This window comes from Trichoderma breve, chromosome 1 (genome assembly GCF_028502605.1).
Source record: "Trichoderma breve strain T069 chromosome 1, whole genome shotgun sequence".
Lineage (NCBI taxonomy): Eukaryota > Fungi > Ascomycota > Sordariomycetes > Hypocreales > Hypocreaceae > Trichoderma > Trichoderma breve.
Genome location: NC_079232.1, coordinates 6184250 through 6204689, shown reverse-complemented (window position 1 = coordinate 6204689; position 20440 = coordinate 6184250). Strand labels below are relative to the sequence as shown.

General features: G+C 52.3%; 8 protein-coding genes across 8 annotated transcripts; 4 read left to right on the top strand and 4 right to left on the bottom strand.

Annotated features, from left to right (window-relative positions):
• Positions 1-2419: 2419 nt before the first annotated feature.
• Positions 2420-3208, top strand: T069G_01805 (uncharacterized protein; the record flags this gene model as incomplete). Its single annotated transcript, XM_056169015.1, has 1 exon — positions 2420-3208. The coding sequence occupies one exon, from the start codon at positions 2420-2422 to the stop codon at positions 3206-3208; it is 789 nt and encodes a 262-aa protein (XP_056034331.1).
• Positions 3209-5947: 2739 nt separating this feature from the next.
• Positions 5948-7003, top strand: T069G_01804 (uncharacterized protein; the record flags this gene model as incomplete). The annotated part of the gene is made up of 1 exon (XM_056169014.1): positions 5948-7003. The coding sequence occupies one exon, from the start codon at positions 5948-5950 to the stop codon at positions 7001-7003; it is 1056 nt and encodes a 351-aa protein (XP_056034330.1).
• A 565-nt stretch (positions 7004-7568) lies between these two features.
• T069G_01803 (cenp-O kinetochore centromere component domain-containing protein) lies at positions 7569-8629 on the bottom strand (the record flags this gene model as incomplete). The annotated part of the gene is made up of 2 exons (XM_056169013.1): positions 7569-8440; positions 8560-8629. 2 exons carry the CDS (start codon positions 8627-8629, stop codon positions 7569-7571), a joined length of 942 nt encoding a protein of 313 aa, XP_056034329.1.
• Positions 8630-9837: 1208 nt separating this feature from the next.
• On the top strand, positions 9838-11678 carry T069G_01802 (acetyl-coenzyme A transporter 1 domain-containing protein; the record flags this gene model as incomplete). The annotated part of the gene is made up of 2 exons (XM_056169012.1): positions 9838-11216; positions 11342-11678. 2 exons carry the CDS (start codon positions 9838-9840, stop codon positions 11676-11678), a joined length of 1716 nt encoding a protein of 571 aa, XP_056034328.1.
• An 824-nt stretch (positions 11679-12502) lies between these two features.
• T069G_01801 (DNA / pantothenate metabolism flavoprotein domain-containing protein) lies at positions 12503-13742 on the top strand (the record flags this gene model as incomplete). Its single annotated transcript, XM_056169011.1, has 2 exons — positions 12503-12697; positions 12810-13742. The coding sequence occupies 2 exons, from the start codon at positions 12503-12505 to the stop codon at positions 13740-13742; spliced, it is 1128 nt and encodes a 375-aa protein (XP_056034327.1).
• Positions 13743-14260: 518 nt separating this feature from the next.
• T069G_01800 (major facilitator superfamily domain-containing protein) lies at positions 14261-15797 on the bottom strand (the record flags this gene model as incomplete). Its single annotated transcript, XM_056169010.1, has 2 exons — positions 14261-15171; positions 15272-15797. 2 exons carry the CDS (start codon positions 15795-15797, stop codon positions 14261-14263), a joined length of 1437 nt encoding a protein of 478 aa, XP_056034326.1.
• A 1488-nt stretch (positions 15798-17285) lies between these two features.
• On the bottom strand, positions 17286-18250 carry T069G_01799 (WW domain binding protein 11 domain-containing protein; the record flags this gene model as incomplete). The annotated part of the gene is made up of 2 exons (XM_056169009.1): positions 17286-18097; positions 18178-18250. 2 exons carry the CDS (start codon positions 18248-18250, stop codon positions 17286-17288), a joined length of 885 nt encoding a protein of 294 aa, XP_056034325.1.
• Positions 18251-18841: 591 nt separating this feature from the next.
• On the bottom strand, positions 18842-19898 carry T069G_01798 (GDSL-like lipase/Acylhydrolase family domain-containing protein; the record flags this gene model as incomplete). The annotated part of the gene is made up of 3 exons (XM_056169008.1): positions 18842-19411; positions 19475-19539; positions 19604-19898. 3 exons carry the CDS (start codon positions 19896-19898, stop codon positions 18842-18844), a joined length of 930 nt encoding a protein of 309 aa, XP_056034324.1.
• Positions 19899-20440: the final 542 nt, after the last annotated feature.

Here is a 20440-nt window from a genome sequence, read left to right as displayed (position 1 = left end):
CAATGACATTCAAGCGATCTCCGGAGCCCACTCCTGAATGAGCGTACAGCTTTCTGGTTCGACGCTCAGCTGGAGCTTGGCAGAGGCACAGGAACAGCACAACACGACATGGCATGGCAAATGCAAGCTGTAAAGGCATCCATGCCCGGATGGCTCCCTTGCCTGACGTCGAACGGGGCCGGGGGGACGACTCAGCTGCTAGCACGTTTTCTCGAATGGGCACAGGCGACCACTCTTGGGTATCCGTTGGCCCTCTTTGAGAGACGGCGCGCCAGAGACGAGATCACGAGGGAGCTTACGGAGTCCTCCCTCATACATACACCTACATGATACAGTAAGAAAGCCACATGGAGCGCCGTCGTCCCGCTTCATGGGCAGCGTGTGGGGCCGATCCGATCCTCCCATAGCTCCGGTACGATGGGGTCCGTGATAGGTTTGATTCAAGTCTCAGCCGCTCGGGCAGATATCCCTTCTACGACGTACCGTTGGGTTCTACCGTTTCTGACCCAAGATGGGGATGTGAGAGAAACTCGGCAAGCTTTGTTTGGTCTGGCCACATGAGACAACTCATCAGAGACTGCATGATTGCTTCTTTCTCACCGCAAAGCGGACGAAACTATTGGTGTGCCACGACCTGCTGGTGTGGGTGAGGGTGCTGTTGTTACTGTTGTCGTGGCGTTGCATCTATCCATGTCTTTTTTTGGAGAGCGATCCTTCCATGTGATGGAAGTCTTTAACCGTTCAAGCAGAAAGACGGGTTCAGACTGGAGCAGACACGGTGTTTGGCCGTATTGGTGGTGAAGGTGGTGGTGGTGGTGTTGTTGTAGTAGCGGTGGTGGACGACGATGACAACGACGATGACAACGACGACGACAGGATGGGGACTGGCTGGACACCCCGGACCAGGCACGCAGGCGGCAGCCAGGGCCAAAAAGCAAACGAGCAGAAAACAAGGCGGCAAGGCAGGCAGGACAAGCAAGCATTGACCCGACATTGGCCTCTTCTCACATCCCCTGACCGCCTTGGGATGAAGTTGACGCCATGCGCCATAAACAGCTCATGCATGGACGATTTGCTGCGGAGCCCAGTTGTTGACCGCCACAAGGCCAGATGATTAATGGAAACGGTGAAATCCGGAGGGTAGGGAATACGTGGCATGATTTGAATTCAAGGTTTGCCCTACTATTTGTTCAGCAGGGAGGGCCGTGTGCCTGCGTGCGTGCGTGTGTTGTTGCCGGCATCGTGTCGTGTCGTGTCGTGTCGTGTCGCAACGACAAGGGAGAGACAGGATGACCACCACGAAGTTCTAGGCAAAAGAGCCTCACTCGTCATGCATACCAAGAGGCGGCCCAGGAACAGACGCTGCTGTTAAAGGGGTGGGAAGGCACCGAGATAACAGCAACCTATTCTTGGAAAAAGAAATTCTGATATGACAGCACATACATACAGCAAGTGTGTTGGGGATGGATTGTATCAAAAGGTGCAATATTGCAGAAGTCGGCACGGCTACGTCAAGGTGGCATCATTTCTTGGGCTTTTTTTTTCCTTCGCCTTTTTTTTTCTGAATTCAAAGGCTAAAGGGCATCTGTGAAAGAGAAAATCATGACCAGAGAAGAAGCGTGGAGATAGAAAGACAGAGAGAAGGAATCGTGGGCGAGAAACTTGTCTTTTCGAGAGGCGGTGTCGATTTTACGCCAGGGATTTTCTTTTTTTTTTTTTTTTTACCCCCCCTAGTTTGTGTCACCGACAACTCGAAAGCTTTATCCTCCAAAGCAAGGGAGGGTGAGTTTGCAGGGCGACCTCTTTTTTTCCCGGCTTTTCACTATTTTTGGAGCTAGTATAGCGAGACTGTATTCGCACTGTCTCTGCTGGAACGCTCCTTGTATCAAGACTGCACCAGGCAGCTCGCAATTGCGCTGGTTGCTTCAACTTCTGTGCAACCAGTACAGTGTCTCTGAGAGTCGCGTTGCAAGTCACACAGTAAGGCACACCACCCTATTGTGTCGTAGTTCAGCCGAAAATATTGGCACGACTAGGCTTTGTGACTAATGAAGCAGGGGGGCGGCCATGGCTGGATTTCAAATGCTAGCTCGGAATAATACAACCTAGTTCGAAAAAAGGCACGAAGGCTGCGGCAGAGAGAATTTCGGCGCTTCTACCACCAGCGGTAGAGATCGAACCGATCGAGGCTCAGCTTCTCCCCCTGTTGCCTAGAAATCGGAAATCCACTCGATCTTGAAACTCAGAGAGAGCCTCAGAGATAAACAGGGAGAGGACGAGAGGCGTAACTGCTATCTAGGTACGGCGTACCTGTCTGGAGTCCACGAAGCGCTTGCTGCCTGCTTCCGCTCCGTACCTAATGTGCCTACCACCGTATTCCTTTTTCGTAGGCTGATATTTTCAAAAGGGAAAAAAAAACATGCATTTTCGCCCGGTCGAGCAGTCGATGGATGACGAGTATCTCGCGCAGGGCGGGGGCGGCGATTCTGGCCAGAGAGCCGCACTGGAAGATGGCTCTGGCTCCGGCGGCGTGTATTTTTCCCTCGATGATGTCTTTGGACCCGAGTCTGAATCAGGGCTGGGATCCGGCGAGGATTCCACTGCAATGCTTACGTCTCTGGACGGACCTGAAACCCCTCATCACCCATCTGATATGCGGCGGTTGGAGACAGAGCACACAACCGCAGGCTATCGAGAAGGTATCTCGGCGGCAAAAGAGCGTACCATCCAAGCTGGGTTCGACGAGGGCTTCAGTCTTGGCGCCACGATAGGACTGGCGGCAGGGCAGTTACTCGGCACCCTGGAAGGCATTGAGGAGGCTCTGGGAAAGCTCAATGGCGTGGCTGGTAACGAGGACAAAGAAGCCACAGATGCTTCCAAGCTGCTGGCAGAGGCTAGAGAGGAGCTCAGCGTTGTCAAGATATTCAGCTCTGACTATTGGGCCCCTGACGGAAACTGGATCTACAACGTCGAGGAAGCCAATGGAGGCGACGAAGTGCTCTTCCCTGATGTGGCAAAGGCTCACCCCCTGATAAGGAAGTGGACCGACATCGTTGACGAGCGAGTCAAACTGTGGAAGATTGACCGATCCCTGCTCGATGGCGAAGATGGCGATGGCCGGATGGAGGCTGTAGTGGACGACGCAACTGGCAGTGCTAGTACGATCACACTTCCTCCTGCTACATCGAGACAGCGCCTGGAGTGGTGAGAGAGATGAGACATGGACGTCGCACAAGCAAAAGCTATGCTGACCCAACGACCCTGCTCTTACATGCAGTTTGCAGCCTTGAACTCATATCGCAAGGGCTACCCGGCAGTGCTGCATCACTCCATACTCTTTGCCTCTGTATGCACAAAATATATGTGCTATTCTTCTTCTTTGTCTGCCTATGAAACCGGGGGTTTCCGGAAAGCTGGAGATTCAAGAAAAAAAGAAGAGGAAGCCCCATTGGGCTTGTTGAAAGAAGAGTCGAAGGAAGCGGCTTCAGTCGCACATTACAAATGGGGGGGAAAGGAGGCGAGGAGGCAAATCATGAAGAGTTGTGCTATTTATACTGGAACAACAACCGAGATTCCGATCACCGGAGTGGAGATGGGGATTTTTACAAACGAGCATAGGAGAACATGCGATGGAGTGCTAATAAGCCTCGCTTGATGATTCTATTAGGATCGAGATCGCAATTCCCCTGAACAGGGGACGCTTGCCATGTGCATTTCACGCTTTGTAGCGACACTTCAAGGAAGGTTCTATGCGAGAGAGCGGCTTCACATGGGATACGAGCTGTCGATGCCGCCGAACAAGATGAATTGCGGGATGATGCATCACTATTGCCCCATTTATACAAACTATCTGGTAGTATGATCATCCGGTATCATCGAATGATGTCTGGTGCACAGCTCATCATATTTCAATTCTCAATTCACGTAGGTGAACGCAGTGTGCTTTCACAAAAACATTGACAAGGCCAATTCGTGTGCATTTCATTGATACAAACGCTGCATTGTCATAGAACTTCATGCCTGACCCAAAATCTTTACCGGCATTATTATACTTTAAGCTTCTAACGTATGATAGGGGCGCATTTGCTTGCGCTTCTTATGCATAAATGCTTCAATCCTGCCAGGTTCTTCCTCTCCTTGGCTACCCTGGTGAGCCAAAGCAAAACACGATTTCAAGGCTGGCTCGTTCGAGAAGCGGCGCTGTGACACGCTAGCAATGGCACAGGGCCAATTTGCCCACAAGAAGTGGAGAGATTGGGAGGGTCTAGATGTTGATGTTTCCGTTTCCTTTCCCTTTTTCGCCTTGTCGCTGGTTTCCCCGGACTGTACGATGCTATTTCCAGCATGGCCGGACAGGGCGATGACCGTCTTGCATTAGGAGCCAGCCCAGCATACAAGGAGTGTGCCGGTCGGGGTGCGGAAATTAAACGGCCTTTTGAGAAAAGGGCCCGCCTATCTGCCATGGCACGAATATTGCGTGGACAAGATGTGATTGTCACTGATGAACAATGTTTTCTTGTGTGCAGTATTGACGCGAGAGCGCGGAAGAGTGATTATGTCACGAACAGCTCATTCTATAGCGTTTCAGTGTTGAGCATAGAAATTGACCAGGCTGCCTCGACACTGCTTTTACACGGCGTCATACCACGGATGTCCTGGTTTCTGTCATTACGGCATTATACAAACTCATAACGAGGCTCGTGTTTAAGCCGTTCTCGGGGGCGGCGGCCGGGAGCTGTGACCAAAAGCCGACCAAATCCACCCGCATGCTACGGAAGAAGCTGGTTTGCGATGATCACCCACCGGGCCTCCACAATTAATCATACTTAGGGACTCCATCGACAGATGACCAGGGGGGCACGGAGGTTGACAGACTTGGCACTTGAGTGGGCTTCAGATATCACAGAACTGCGCTCACCCGTACACACGCTTTCTTGTGCTACATCGAGCTAAGGCCATTGAAACAAGATGTGGTTTACCAGGTTATTCTGGACACCTCAGTGTCTTTCCATCAGAAAATTTTGACTCAGCAGACATCAAAACAAAGCTAGCTACAGCCCTACGTTTGACCCCTAAGCAAGGAGAGAGAAAGCCCTCCTAAAAGGGGGGAGAGAAAGGCAAGGGAGGAGACACTGATATCGCTAAAGCGAGTGCTAGAGAGTGATGTGCAGTGCTTCCCAAGCGAGGTTCTCTCTCCTGCCGCTAGCGCAGGAACAGCGTCCGATCTGCCCCATGACTGCTTCATGCAAGGGCGCAAGGCCGTTTTGTGGCTTTTGTTTCTGTTATTGTCTCTCTCCTCTCGAGTTGTGAGCTTTGAGACTCGATGAGCACCCGGATAAATCGGTGCCAAAAGAAGAAGGGAGAGATGACAAGCTAGTGTCAGCTTGAGACTGCCATGCTCCAACGATCTAAAACCAGACACCAAGACCAAAGATAGGTGCCACCTAATGTTATCACTGCCACCGTCGTGCTCCGCTGATGCACGGAGTCATGTGCCAGGATCGACCACAACTGATGCTGTGTTATTACTACTACGGAGTAGTGCTATTGCTATTATTACCAGCATGTATCTGATCTTCGGTTGCTAGGAGGCGCTCTCCCCCTTGGGTGTAACTACGGCTGTCTCTGTTTCCAATTTCCTGATGAGCCGACCCCCTCTTAAGCTTGCCCGCAATAATGGGGTTGTTCCATGATGACCCATGTTGAAGGCGAAGCGAAGGATGTGGAGGGCAGATGAAGATGAACAACAAGCTTTGTTGAACACAATGGACCAGACTGAGAGGGCTACTTAAGACCATCATCTCGCCTCCTGGATGCCGAGCTTTTTCTTGACTCTCTTCTCCTCAGCAAGCCTTGTTGCATCTTCCACTCCCCCCTGCATTCTTTCAACTCACCCCTTTGGGATCTTTTGACCCGTCCACTCACTCAACACATTCATTTCATCATCATGAAGTCCTTTATTCTTGCTGCCACGGCTGTGACGGCCGTTGCCGGTCGTAGTCTCCTTGAGCTGGGTCTCGACGTCGACCTGAGCAAGACTGTTGACATTGGTCTCGGCCTCAGCGTTCATCTGCCCCAGGGCATCAACGAGCAGGCTGTCACCGAGAACAAGCCCACTTCTGGTCCTCCTGCTGGCTATGTTAACATTTGGCATCCGGCTCACGATGGAGTTGTAATCGATTCCTGTGACGACGAGACCAACCATGATTGGCATTGGGTTCACCCTTGTGGTGATAACTGCAAGCCCGAGCAGGCTGATCATGTCTGGAGCGTTAGCACCGTCAGCGTGACCTCGATCCACACCGTCATTAGCTGTGCTCCCACCGTCACCAACTGCCCTGCCAATGGCCACCACACCACCACGATTGTCATCCCTGAGACCACCACCTTCTGCCCTGTTGAGGCTTCCAAGACCGCCCACCCTAGCGGCGGCCCATCCACCGCGGCGTATCCCCCGGCCGCTTCCTCGGCGGCTCCCTCCGCTCCTGTTGCGACCAACACCGCCGTTGTCACCCTGAGCACTCAGACTGTTCCGGCTCCCAACGGACCTGCCGGCTACCCGGCTCCCTCCAACCCGGCTCCGGGCAACGGTGGCAGCTCGGTTCCTCCCGCTGTCCCCTCGGCTCCCGCCTCAGCTCCTGTTTACCCCGTGCCCGGTAACAGCTCGGTTCCTCTTTACACCGCTCCCTCCACCTCTGTCTTTACTCCTCCTACTCAGTCTTCTCCTGCCGGCTGCTCTGGCGACAACTGCTCTCCCTCTGCTCCCTCTGCTCCCGCCGCTCCTCCCGCCAACTCTGCTCCTCCCAACGCTCCCTCTTTCCCTGCCGATGGCTGCAGCGGTGCCTACTGCGCTCCTCCTCCTGCCGGCACTGCTCCCGGCACCGCGGCCCCGGTCCCTACTGGAAACAGCACCACTCCCCTGCCAATCAACGGTGCTGTTAGCCGTACCCAGGGCGTCAGCATGGCTCTCTTTGGAGGTGTCATTGCTGCTCTGTTCCTGTAAGGGTAATAAACAGAGTGGACAAGTGAGGGGGAGGCTGGAGAGGCTGTAATGGCAGTGTATTAATCTAGTGCTCCAGAGGGAGACATGTAAAATACTGCACATACCTTGATGAGTTATGGGACGTCTGGTGGGGAAACACAAGCCCACCGCCTCTTTTTTGTTTATTGAATTCAGTATTTAATTTTGAATTTCTCATGAAGGGGGCTACGCTGGCGTGCAAGAAAGCTGAAGATACGCTCGACGGGTGATAGACAGCCGGAGTCGAGGTATGGGAAGCAGGGTTTCGATAGTGGATTGTGATTGAAATTGATTCTTTTTAGAACTTCGCTGTTGTTGGTGTGACGCCGTGGCTATGATGTAGCTGGCATTGCGTAGATGTTTGAATGTGATGCTGCTTCTCTCCTCAATGAATCTGTCTTATAAAAGACGAATCGCAATTGCAAATGACGCGTAGTTTTGCGTTCCCCATAAACTTGTTTATCCTTGCTCCTCAGACCTGAACGCCATCCATGCTTGTATTGAATTCCCCTCAAACGCCCAATTTTTTGAACAATGCCAGAATACATCATGATTCTCTCCCAGCCGCGTATTCTTCCAACATCTTGGCGACATCCTCGACCCGCCCCTGACTGTCCGTGAGCTGTTTTGTTGTCTCCCAGTCTCTCCCCTCTGCACCAAACACCATGAACTTGACCACTTTGCCATCATCGTCCATGACTAGACGGCCATTTCGCTCATCGGCCCAGGTCAGCCGTATTTGTTTTGCTTCGGTGTCTGCAATGCTGACATCGACAATGGCATTTGAAGGTAGCGATGACCCATCTGCCACCGCTTGGCTGTGGGCTCCTAAGCTGCGCCGCAGATCTGCTGAAACGCCCAACCTGTTGTGGTATCTCATAATCTCTCTCCTCAGGGATTTTACAAATCTCTCCAGGTCTTGTTTGGGCGGGGCTATTGAGCTGTCGTTCTCTATCTGCGGCTTTGGCACGGGCAAGTACCTCGCCGCCAGGCCCGGCAGTGGGATTGCTGGCGGAACGGTGTGCCGATGTACGCGCAGGGTCTTGCTATTGTTGGGATACGGGCGATTTAGCATAACGTAGTAAGGCTGCAGGAACTGGCCGCGCGTCATGACCTCGAAGCGCAGGCCGAGCACGTGTCCGCCGTCGACGGCATTAGGGTCGGGATCGTGGACCTTGAAGGCAGTGACGGAGGCGGAGATTCGGTAGAGGCACTGCTGGTTGTAGGCCTCTTGCTGCTTGGAGCGGGTGAGGAGGAGCTGCTCGTCGCGGTCGATGGACTTTCTAGGCTTGCGAGGGCGGAGGGCTGCTGATTTTGGGGTGGGTTGGGGGTTTAGGGAGGAGACGAGAGCTTCTTTGATGGAGGGGGAGGAGAGGATGGTTGAGCATTCGATTTTGATGGTTTTGCGGAGGTGGGCGACTATGTCGAGACGAGTGTTAGCTTTGGAAATGTGAGTTGCGCGAAGTGATGGTGTTGCGATGGGATGCGATGGGATGCCGCGCAAAGCGGTTTGACGCGATCGCTTGCGAAAAACTTGCCTTGTTTTTTGAGAGATGCAATTTCCTCGTCGAGAGGATTGGTTTGCAGTTCATCCACGGCTGTATCCATCTCTGCTTTGTTCTGCTCTAGCCGGCAGAAATGCTGCTGCTGATGCAAAAGACAATGGCGCGTCTCTTTGTTTACTTATGGTTGGTGTTGTTGATGCATTGCATATGATGGCTCGATGATGCAGGCCCGCCCGATAAGATAAGGAAGGACGGCCTGTCATGCGATGAGCCGAGCCGACGAAATGCCCAAAGCAGCAGTGACCCCTGATGTTGGATCTTATTTGTTCCGGCCTTCCCCACACACCGCACGGCGCCCTGACGCTGAAGCACAAGCGGGCCAACCGCCTAAATGTGGCCACTGATTGGCGGTGCTTGTATGTAGCGCTGAATCCTGTGCTGCATCTTTCCCTTCATGTAACATTTGATCTCGTATTCATTCACTGACTGTTGCTTCTGGATGTAATTCAATACCAAATAGAGATAAGAGATGTGCATTAGGACAGAGTGTTTGTCACGGAGCTGAGCACTGACTGCCATCTTGAGGTGATGGACGAATACCCGTGGTTGTATATCATGTAGTGATTTCTAATTTCTGGGGCGAGAAAAAGGCACAAGACCCTCAACTGTCTGGCCATGACACGCTAGTCCCCGTTCCTGGCAGCCAAAAAACTCTCTATTTCGTTCAACGCTTGCTACTTTGAGCTGGAGCCGGTGGCAATCCTCGCCTCCGTCTTTTGTAAGCCGCGCCGGTCAAAAAAGACCCTTGAGGCCACGGTAGCTTCCAGTTCGCGCAAAACACACCAACCCAGGCCGCCAAAATATTCCAATCATTCCCAGAATTCCTCTTGACGACTGCTGCCTAGATGCACTAGACGGGCTGCTCTATTTTTCTTCTTCTTGTCAAACTGCGGCCGGTTCTTGGCTGGTGCGCCTTTGTTCTCCTCTTTCTCTAAGTGCCTGGCATCTTCTTTTTTTTGGTCGCCGTCGGTCTGCACACTACACGCTACACGTTGGTCTCCGACTTTTTCAAACACCATTCTTTTCATCACCACAGCCTCGACTGCTCTGCTTTTACGATTGCCGTCTTTACTGCCTATTTGCGACCTCGGACAAAAGAAACAGCGAATTTAGCAAGCGTCTTCTCTTACCGCCCTTTTTGTGCCCCTCAAACCGGCCGACGATCCGAGACGCGCAAACGAAACCAACGCAACCACACACTCCCTTGAATTGTTTGCGCTGCCGACTCGAAGCGAGTTCACATCGTCCTATATGGGTCTCCGTACAAGACGACCTCAGTCGCCTACGTCAAAGCCACTCCCCTCCCTCTCGCTCAAGCGAGAGGAGAACGGCAACGGCAAGATGAGCAACGGCGTTGAGATGCGGCGCAAAACCGCTACGCACCAGGATTCGGACAGCATCACGGCGAACCACATTTCTCGCGAGGGCTTTTCCCTAGACGACCCCGTGCCCAAGACGCCGACCTCCACCGACGTCGGCTTTTTCCAGCTGCCCGCGCAGGACCAGAGGAGCTTTCTGCTGCTAGTCTTGCTCTACTTCTTGCAGGGCATCCCCATGGGTCTTGCCATGGGCTCCGTGCCTTTCCTACTCAAGAACCACATGTCGTATGGCGAAATCGGCACCTTTAGTCTGGCGTCGTATCCCTACTCGCTCAAGCTGTTTTGGAGCCCGTTTGTCGACGCGGTATGGAGCTCCAAGATTGGCCGCCGGAAGACTTGGATCGTGCCCATCCAGTTCCTGTCCGGCTTCGGCATGCTTTGGCTGGGGTCCAACGTGGAGGACATGATGGAAAAGATTGGCAAGGCCGAAGGTCCTACTGTCTGGTCCTTTATGCTCTGGTGGTTCTTCTTGGTGCTCATGTGCGCGACGCAGGATATTGCCGTCGACGGCTGGGCCCTCACGCTGCTGACTCCAGGCAACGTATCGTATGCTTCCACAGCGCAGACTGTGGGCCTGACGGCGGGCCACTTCATGTCCTACACTGTCTTCCTCGCTCTCAACGCCTCCGACTTTGCCAACAAGTGGTTCCGAAGCACGCCTTCCGACGATGGTCTCGTCTCTCTCGGCGGCTACCTCACCTTTTGGGGATGGGTCTACATCATCGTCACCATTGGACTGGGCCTGCTCAAGCGCGAAGAAAAGTCGCAGAATGAGGACGGCGTTTGGGACGTCTACCGCATCATGTGGGGGATCCTCAAGCTGCGCAACGTGCAGACCATCATCATTGTGCACCTGATTGCCAAGATTGGCTTCCAGGCCAACGACGGCGTCACGAACCTCAAGCTCCTCGACAAGGGCTTCGGCAAGGACAACATGGCTCTCACGGTCCTCATTGACTTTCCCTTTGAGATTGGAGTGGGATACTACGCCGGCATGTGGTCGCAAAAGTACACCCCTATGCGGCTGTGGTGCTGGGGCTTTGCGGGCCGCCTGTTGGCGGCGCTGATTGCTCAAGTCACGGTGGCCATTTTCCCGGCAGAGGGAGTAACAACGTGGTATCTCCTCGTTGTCATTGGCGAGCACGTGTTTTCGACATTTACAAACACCATCATGTTTGTCGCCATCTCGGCATTCCATGCGAAGGTGTCTGATCCGGTTATTGGAGGCACTTATATGACACTCCTTGCAACGTGAGTTTTCATCTCTTCCTCGAGAGTTGGTCGGAAGTACTTTGTCTCCTTCGTAAAGAAGAAGAGGATGACAACCGATGCGGCGGCAACGATATGTACATTTTACTGACGAGCATGGTTTCTAGCGTTTCTAACCTTGGAGGTACATTCCCTCGATATTTCGTCTTGAAGCTTGTAGACGCCTTCACTGTTGCGACATGCCATCCCGGCTCCAAGAGCACGAGCAACTTGAAGGGCCCTCTTGTCACGGAATCCTTCTCGTGCGCCATTCAAGGAGAGAAGGAACGGTGCCTAAACGGCGGCGGAAGCTGCGAGATGATCCGTGACGGATATTACACTGTCAATATCCTCTGCGTCTTGTTCGGCGTGGCGACATTTTTGTGGTATATCAAGCCAAAGGTGCTGCACTTGCAGAGTCTGCCGTTAAGGGCGTGGAGGTTGCCCGGTGGCGGTAACAAATAGAGAAAGGCTAGATGAAAGGCGTAATAAATACTACATGACCGTATGTATATAGATTCGTACTTTTGATATCACTTGCTATAGTTTTCATGTATAACATGTGAGTTTGAAAGCTTGGTAGACATAGAAGCATTGTGTGTTTCGGTGGAATTTATGCGGAGCCGAGGGCCGCCGGTGACCGGCGCCGGTTCGGAGTGTCGGGCCTTGGGAAACTGGATGCCGGAGCCGGCGGAAGTTTGTTGGTCAAAAAAGGCAACATACAGCTGTCAGAAGCAATATCCATGTGCCGCATACTGTATGTATTATGAAGCCGTTGTTGGGGGGGTTGTTAGTTGAAGGGGGATATGATGGGGCAGATATTGTGTCACGATGGAAATGTATCATGACGAATGGTATGACAGAACAAAACTTCCATTGCTCCGTGCAGCACATGGGCCGGTCGGTCGGTGATATCATGATGGGAGCTGCTTCGTAGTTGTGAGCACAGCTTGGATATAATAGTCGCGACGAGGAGAGTTGTTATTCATCTTGATCTTTTCCCTTCCAACGTCATGATCATTGTCAATATGCTTAATGATTAATATATTTTCTGTGAATGTAAGTACAAATTGTGCATGTACCCTGATACTTTAAACAGGCGCAAGTCGCTCTTGTCTGCTACGGACTTTTGACATCCATCTTATCAGATAAACCCCGCCATCCGTACTAGTTAGTAGCATCTTGAAGCATACCTATCTAGCTCGGCAACCTCCCACCTTGGCCTATTTCATCCATCCGTCTTCCTACAACTCCACCGAGACTCAAGACACGAGACCAAAATCGCAACAATGTCTGCGACAGAGTCTCTACAGGCCGAGGACGCCTATTTCGCCAGCAATCCTCCTCCCAAGCAGCTTGCCGCCCACACTGCGCTCGCCGAGGCCTTCATTACACAACATGCCGCGGCAAACCGGCGAGTCGTGCTCGTCACGTCTGGAGGAACGACGGTTCCGCTCGAGAAGAACACTGTGAGGTTCATTGACGTATGTGGCTCGTTTGCCCTTGTGCTCGCTTGTCCTCTCTTTCTCCCCTTGGTATCAAAATTGCAATCATCTTCTACAAAACCTGTGCTAAAATTGAACCCAATTCAACTAGAACTTCTCTGCCGGTACCCGTGGTGCTACCAGTGCCGAATACTTCCTCTCTGCTGGATATGCCGTCATATTCCTCCATCGCCAGTTCAGCCTGCTTCCCTACTCGCGCCATTACTCCCACTCCACCGACTGTCTCCTTGATCTCCTCCACGAGGACTCCGACGGCCGCGTCGCTGTGCGGCCCGACGACTCTGTCAGGATCCTCGACGTCCTGCGCAAGTACCAGAGCGCCCGCCGCGACAACATGCTCCTGCTGCTGCCCTTTGTCACCATTGGCGATTACTTGCACGAGCTTCGCAGCGTGGCTCGGCTTATGGCGCCGTTGGGCTCGTCCGGTCTGCTCTATCTTGCTGCGGCCGTGTCCGACTTTTTCGTCCCGCCAGAGCGTCTCTCAGAGCACAAAATTCAGTCGACGAATATAGTCGAGAAGCTCTACCCCAAGAACACGTCGTCACCATCACCGTCACCACAAATAGAGGACGAAGAGACATTCGACAACTTTGATGCCTCCCCTCGTGTGCCACGTTCCAAGCGCCTCATTATAGATCTCGACCCCGTACCAAAGTTCCTCAAGAGCCTTGTCGAGGGCTGGGCTCCCCTGGGCATGATTGTCAGCTTCAAACTCGAGACAGATCCTCGTATCCTTGTCCACAAGGCGCGCTACAGCCTTGAGCGCTACCAGCATCACCTCGTCGTCGGAAACCTCCTCTCGACGCGCAAATGGGAGGTTGTCTTTGTTGCCCCAGGCCGTGAGGACCAATGGCTCCGTGTGGCTCGACACGGTGGCTGGGGCGATGCCGAGGGAAGGCCGCTACGACCGGATGAGGCGCCAGAGGGAGATCCCGAAGAGGAGATTGAAGCTTTGATTATACCAGCTGTAGCAGAACTCCACGATGCGCATATTGCAAAGTCAAAGAACACCGAGAAGAAATAGATCAGACGAAAGCCAATTTTGTATACGCGGCGAATTGGATCGCCGAATTGGATTTAGAGGAGCAGACACAGTACTGACAGAAGCAGCAGAAAACAAAAACCAAAAATTTGAATATAAGAGATCCGATGTAAAGGCACCATACACATCATGATATCACCCAGCACCACGGACGTGGGGGTCAAGCAAACTTCATTAAGTATTTTTTTTTCATCTATTTACTCGCTTTCATCAATTTTTTCGTCTCTCTATATGCAACTTAGATAACCTTGCATAACTCTCTGCTACAAAAAAAAAACAAAGCGAATGAAAACATGGGCTGTTCCTTGATTGTGTGCAAATACTTTTCTTTCTCTTTTTCATAACCAACCAAAACACCAACGCCGAACTATTTGGATATCTATCGATGAAACGAACCATATTAACAGCTGCCGGTCCTCCAAAGGTCAGAAGAGGAACACAGGCAGATGATTATGCTTATAAACTGTCTCTGTGGAAAGGGAGACGAATGACGCCTTGTCTCAATACGCAGCAAGCCAGTTCTTCCAGCCTAGCTGCCATGTCTTGGCAAGCATGAGGAGGATTGCTGAGCCCACGTAGATGCAGCCAGTGAAGATGATGAGCCCCGTGTAGGAGCCGCCATCGGCTTGAACGATGCTGCCGGCAATGGGGATGCCGATCAAGCAGGCAAAGGACACGATGGTGTAGGTGGTGGCATAGTATCGGCCGTACTCTTGCGTCTTGCACATCCGACCAATGCAAACCGGTGCAATGGCAATGCTGTTACCGCTTCCGAAGCCGAAGAGCAATGAGAAGACGATGATGCCCGCCTTTGTGTGACCCAGGGGCAGCCACACACACAGGCACGACACCAGTGAGAGCACCACTGAAAACATGCACACGTTGAAAGCTCCGACGACATCGGCGTAATATCCCGGAAGCGCCCGGCCTATCACGGAGCCGGCATTCATGATAGGCAAGAGGTGGTAGGCGAATGTATCGCCAAAGCCCTGGTCCTGTGCGTAGGTGGCGATGTAGGCCAGGGGGATAAAGAGGGAAAACTCCAACAAGAAGATGGCCAGAGTTGTCAGGAGGAAGGGAATCTGTTTGAAGATGCGGAAATCGGGATGAGCTGTTGCGTTCTTGGCCGGCGGTAGACGGGATCGGACGAGGCAGATGCCTGTGAGGCCGCACACGAGGCATATCAAGGCCAGCACTCGGGTGGCCCAACCGAAGCCGATATGCGCAAATAGGTCGGTGAGCATGAGGGGGAAGATGATGCCTCCAATGCCTCCCGCCGTTGATGCAAGCCCAGTGGCAAAGCCTCGTCTTGCCTTGAACCAATGGCCTACTGCGGCGATGCACGGGGTGAAAGTGAGTGACGTTCCCATGCCGCCCAGGATGCCAAAGGATAGGATGAACTGCCAGAGCTCTAAAGCTTTCATGTTAGTCATGAATTCGGGACAGAACGGGGACGATAAAAGACGATGCGGAATTCATGATACAAATACTATAAAACGAAAGAGACTTGCCTGTGCAGAAGCTCATGCCGATCAAGGCCCCCACGGTACACGCACATCCGGCGATGACCAGCCACCTCGGCCCGTACTTGTCGAAGACGGGGCCGATATAGACGCCGCCGAAGAAGGCCAGCCAGGTGTAAATGGAGAAGATCCAGCCGACAGTGCCCTCGCTGTGGTCCTTGAGCTGGTGGCTGAGTGTGTAGGCCTGGAAGACGGCGATGCTATTCATCAAGCCCATGGAGGCGATCATGGCAAACCAGGAGCCCGCCACGACGGTCCATGCCTGGAGGCCGCCCTCGGGATAAGTCTCTTGGTATGATGCCGTTGATCTCATTGTGTGTTGTCGCTCTAGGTCGTCATCGTTGTTGACTTGTCGTTGTGACAGCTCCTTTTCGTTTTCACCTGTCGTGGCGCCCTTTCCGCCGGCATTTACTGCTGATGCCTTGTCGTCCGACGATTCGAGATTGTTGAACTCGGGCACAAGGTCAGCATCATCATCGTGAATCGCTCTCGAGTTGACCTGGTTGGCGTCCATGGTTTCTGTTGTTGTTGTTGTTGTCGTTCTTTTTCTTCTTCTCCCCCTCCGGCTCGGCTCTCTTTGCCCCAAGTCAACTTGTTTCCTAGTTTCCCAACTCTTTTTATACAGCGACTCAAGACACGAAAAACGCCGCCAAAGTGGTTGACAGTTAAGCAACTAGTATGAACAAAACCCGAAGCACAGCTCAGTTGCAGCAACCCGAAAAGAGGAGCAATTGGACAAGCAGAGAAAGCAGAGAAGAGAAAAGGCTTAGTCCTTTCGATTGTCGTGTCCGGCAAAATGTCGAAACTGGCGCCCTACGAGTACTAATACCGATAGTAGCAGCACTTTTTTTCGCCTTTATATCCGTGGTCGGCGTGGGGCGACACCCGTTCGTTCGCTCGTTCGGAGTGGAACCGCCTCCCCCAGCTTGAATAGCTCGCTGAGCCGAGATCATGGGCGAAGAGGGCCGAGTTGTGTAGGTAATGGAAACTCGCCATTTGCTGCTTCGCCAGTTCCACAGCTCGCCCGGGATTCTCTGCCCTGACAGGAGATCCTCTTTTTTTTTCTTTGGTGTGTCTCTACCATTGTCGGCTTTCCTTACCGGCAACAGGGTATGATTGTTGATTGTGTGATTCCAATCAACGCCCTGCTCGTCAATTTGATAAGCCGGCAACTGCTATTAGATCAGCCGTCTTTGAAATGGCGTTTTCAACCTCTCTGTCGCTCTCTCTCGGCGTCACTCACTCACTTTCCCCATTTTCAAAGCAACAACGGCACCATCACCACACACACACACACCCGTGATTAAGCAAATCTCTCCGAATAATAAAGATTTGACTAATTGAGATCCGCCCGCCCAGCCGTCTGCCGAGAGTGACCGAAAGACTCCATCGCTGAGTTTAGCGGCGTGTCCTGCTTTTCAACCACGGGAGACGGAGCACTCCGGGCTTCTCCACCTATCGGAAGTCTCCATTGTGGAGGATGGATGGGGGCGAAGAGGAAGAAAAAATAATATTCTGGAGAACTTTCGTATAAGATCGAAAAGCATTACGACATGGTAACTGCCATTGCCAAGGAAAGGGAAAAAAAGAAGAGTCTAGGTGTCACGTCTGTTCATGGGTCGTCGTCTTGATATGAGAGGAAAGCATTTTTTATGCGCTAGGAATTTTTGTGCTGCGAGACATGGGAATATCATCCGACAAGCTGGTTCGACTATATGCACGGCCCAAGTTAACCTAATCTCAGGATTGCTGCATCTGTTCATCACGGTTGCAGAAGGCTAAACGATTTAGGCCGTCATGAGGGGTTTCTGCCGTCTCAAAGGTGTGGTATTAGACTATGCAACTGGACATGTCTTGTTAATCCTCCGCCCGCCGCCATGAGGCTCAATTCGTGAGCTTGATGTGCTTCAAAAAACTTCAAAAATACGCCGCGAACCATAAAACCCAGAATGCGCCAAGCCATGCAAGAAAAAGACGAGGTACCAAAGCATGATGACGCCTTTTATGCATCCTCGTCTTCCACCTCTTCCATCACGACATGCCGAGAGTGCGCCGCTACGGCTTCGGCTTCGGCTTGATCTTCCCCTTCCACATCATCTTGACCACCACCTGAAGCCACCTTCAGGTATCCCTCCTTCTCCAGTCGATCAGCCTCTTCAGGCTCCATCAGCCCGCCCTGTCCCTTGCCCTTGCTCATCTTCATCTGCACCGACGTGGGCACAAACGCCGCCACGGCTTCCTTGCGCAGATCTCGCACCACCGGCTTTGCCTCGTAGACGGTCCTCGACTCCACCACCGGCGCCTCATTCCTCTGTCCTCTGTTCCTGCCTTTGCTTCTGTCGTTGTCCTCGCCGTCTTGAGCTTCGTTGTCGCCCGCGTCGCGTCGTCGTGCTGCATTCTCGGCATTGCGCTTCGCCCTCCGCTTCGCATACCACTTATCCATCTCGGCCTTTGGTATCGGCGGCGGCGTGTCTCTCGGCATGGGAATGCTCCTCACGTCGTCCGCAACATCGTCATCGCTACTCGAACCGTCGTCGTCGCCGCGCCGCCGCTTCCCCAGCGCCCCAGACCTTGAACCATCGTCGTCTCTCCTCCAACCGCGCCCAAAACTCGGCGCCTTGTCGCCCAACGTGTCTCTGGCCTTGCGCACTGACAAGAGCTCCTTCTCCAGGCCCTCGAGCACCTGCTCTTCATGACGCGTCAGCTTGCCGCCGCCCGCGGTCACAGCCTTGAGGTCGTCGATTTGCTTCTGGATTCGGTCAGGATTCTTGCGCGCGAGCTTTTCATTCCGTCGGCCTTGCGCTTCGGCCTTTCCTGCAGACGAGGCGCAAATTGCTTGTTAGATGACTTTCTTTCTCATTTCTCCTCCAAGATGGAAATAGGTGAGTGCTTACCTTTTCTGACTTCGCGAGCCTTGTCAGCCTTGCGCTGGGCTTGCACCGGGTTGTAGTTTTTCTCTTTTGGCATGCTTGGCGAAGTTGCAGATTGGGAGCTTGCTCAACCGAGTTGCTGTCTCTTCTTGTCGCAAAAGTTGTGATGCTTGATGCAATGCTTCTGGATAATTGTTTTGAAGCTTCCTTTTAGCTGGCTGTATATGCAATGGCGACAATTGGGAATTGGTGTCGTTGAATTCGTTGAACGAGACGTTGTTTTTGCTAGGTTGTAAACGGTTTGTATCTTTCCAAGTTAGGGGACGTCGAACTGCTGTTTTTTTGGAGGTCATGGCGGGGCCGAGTGAGCTTGCTGATGACTAACAGCCCGCTACCAGGTACTGTGATACCAAAGTACAAGTAACTTCTCGAGCTTCAACATAGGTACAATCAAAGGCCAGGAGTCAAAAATTCCAATATGCTCCAGGATTTTATATCATCTGTCACATACAAAATCTAATTTTCGACATTAGTTGATTGGTGATGCTCATTGCTCGAATATCAATATCTGGGCCTTGGCAACGGGCTCTATGCTTCCACAACTCCATGTCTATACAACCGTCTATATCCAAAGGTTCTCCGACAAAAGAAAAGGGAAAGAAGATCAAGGTTAAAGTATAAGCCGCCGTTAGGCATACATAAACACAAATGACAGACCCAAAACTCCTAGGAGAGATGCATTCGCTCGCAATCGCCAAGACGAACTCTCCTCTCTCTTGGGATCCTTCCCTACTGGCGCCGTTATCCAATCCTGCGGGATTTGTGCAATAAAGTCATACCAATAGTACCCGACCATATGATATCCTTGATTGGTCGGGTGTATGCAGTCCCTCAGGTTGCCGAGCCCAAACGTCGAAAAGTCGACCGCCAAGACATGTTTGCCGGCCTGGACCCTGGGCGCCACCACTTTGGGAACCAACGACTGAAAAACCTTAGTCTGCAGAGATTGTTCGGCGTTGCAGGTTCCGATGATCATGGCGACGAGGATAACTGCGTCGGGACATGCCGCAGTCATCTTGTCAATCAGACTCCCGAGCCGCTCAGACGCGGCTACTGGATCGTGGCCTTCTGTGGAAATAGCGCTGTTGGGATTCATGTCGTTTGTCCCGGCATGGAGTAGGATGATGTTTGGGCGCTGCTCGAGCGATGGACCAACATGACCTGCGATATACTGGATTGTCTTGCCGTTCCAAGCAGCCTGGCGTTGATACGAGGATTGATTAGCCAGTGATTCGACCGTATATCAACCGCGCGGACATACAAAATAGCCATCCGTCATGTTACCGGTTGGTGATGTTTCTGTTCCTGCGTACACAACCTTGTCTTCTGCACTTGGCGCATTAGCAACAAGACACAGCGGATGAGTTTCAGTATTAGTTTCTTGTCTTACTTGAAAGGTACTGCCGAACCCGGAGCCTGTATCCATTTCCATCGCCGCCGTTTTGGTCACTCAGAAACCCGTAGGTTATCGAATCTCCCACGGCAAGTATACGGAGTTCCGTGCCGGGTTTGATTGGTTTCCCCAGCGCCGTGTTTGTCAATCGCAAGGGGATTGCCGGCGGCCTCGAAACGTCTTTGCCGACCTGGGGACCTGGAACCTGGTGTTCAAGATATCGTGCAACAGCCCCATCAACCGCCGTTACCAGATGTAGCGTCGCTACTACAATCCTCCAAAAGCCTCTCATTGAGATAGAGATTTCCCAGTTGGATAAGAGGGAAGCGGCTTGAATGGTGAGCAAGGCTGGGCGTCCCCATGGGTAATAAATAGCCGGCGCATGTACTGGAAAACTACCCTCTTCTCTTTCGTTTTCAACCATGTATCGTGCTTCTTGATTTCCTTCTCTCACAGATCCTTCTCCGGCCCTTGGGAGAGCATATCTGAAGCAACGCTCGGACGACAGAGGAATGCCACCGGGTTTGTTTGCTCATTGACGCAACAGAAGAAAATGTCATCTCCACCCACAGAAGCAGCAATGATCGACTCGATGTGGGTAAAGCCAGCGAATTGTTAAGTAACCACTTCAGGGTCTGCTATAGGCTGAGAAAAGAGCAATGATCATTTGTTACGAGTGATTGCCAATTGCAAGGCGTTGACTGACAGGTTGCGGTGACAAGTATAGAGGCATAGGCATTCGCTCCAGAGAATCTGCTTCGAGAGGATAGCCTATTTTATCAAGATGAAACAGCATTACTACAACATTACATCCGTCCCAGCTTGCAAAATACA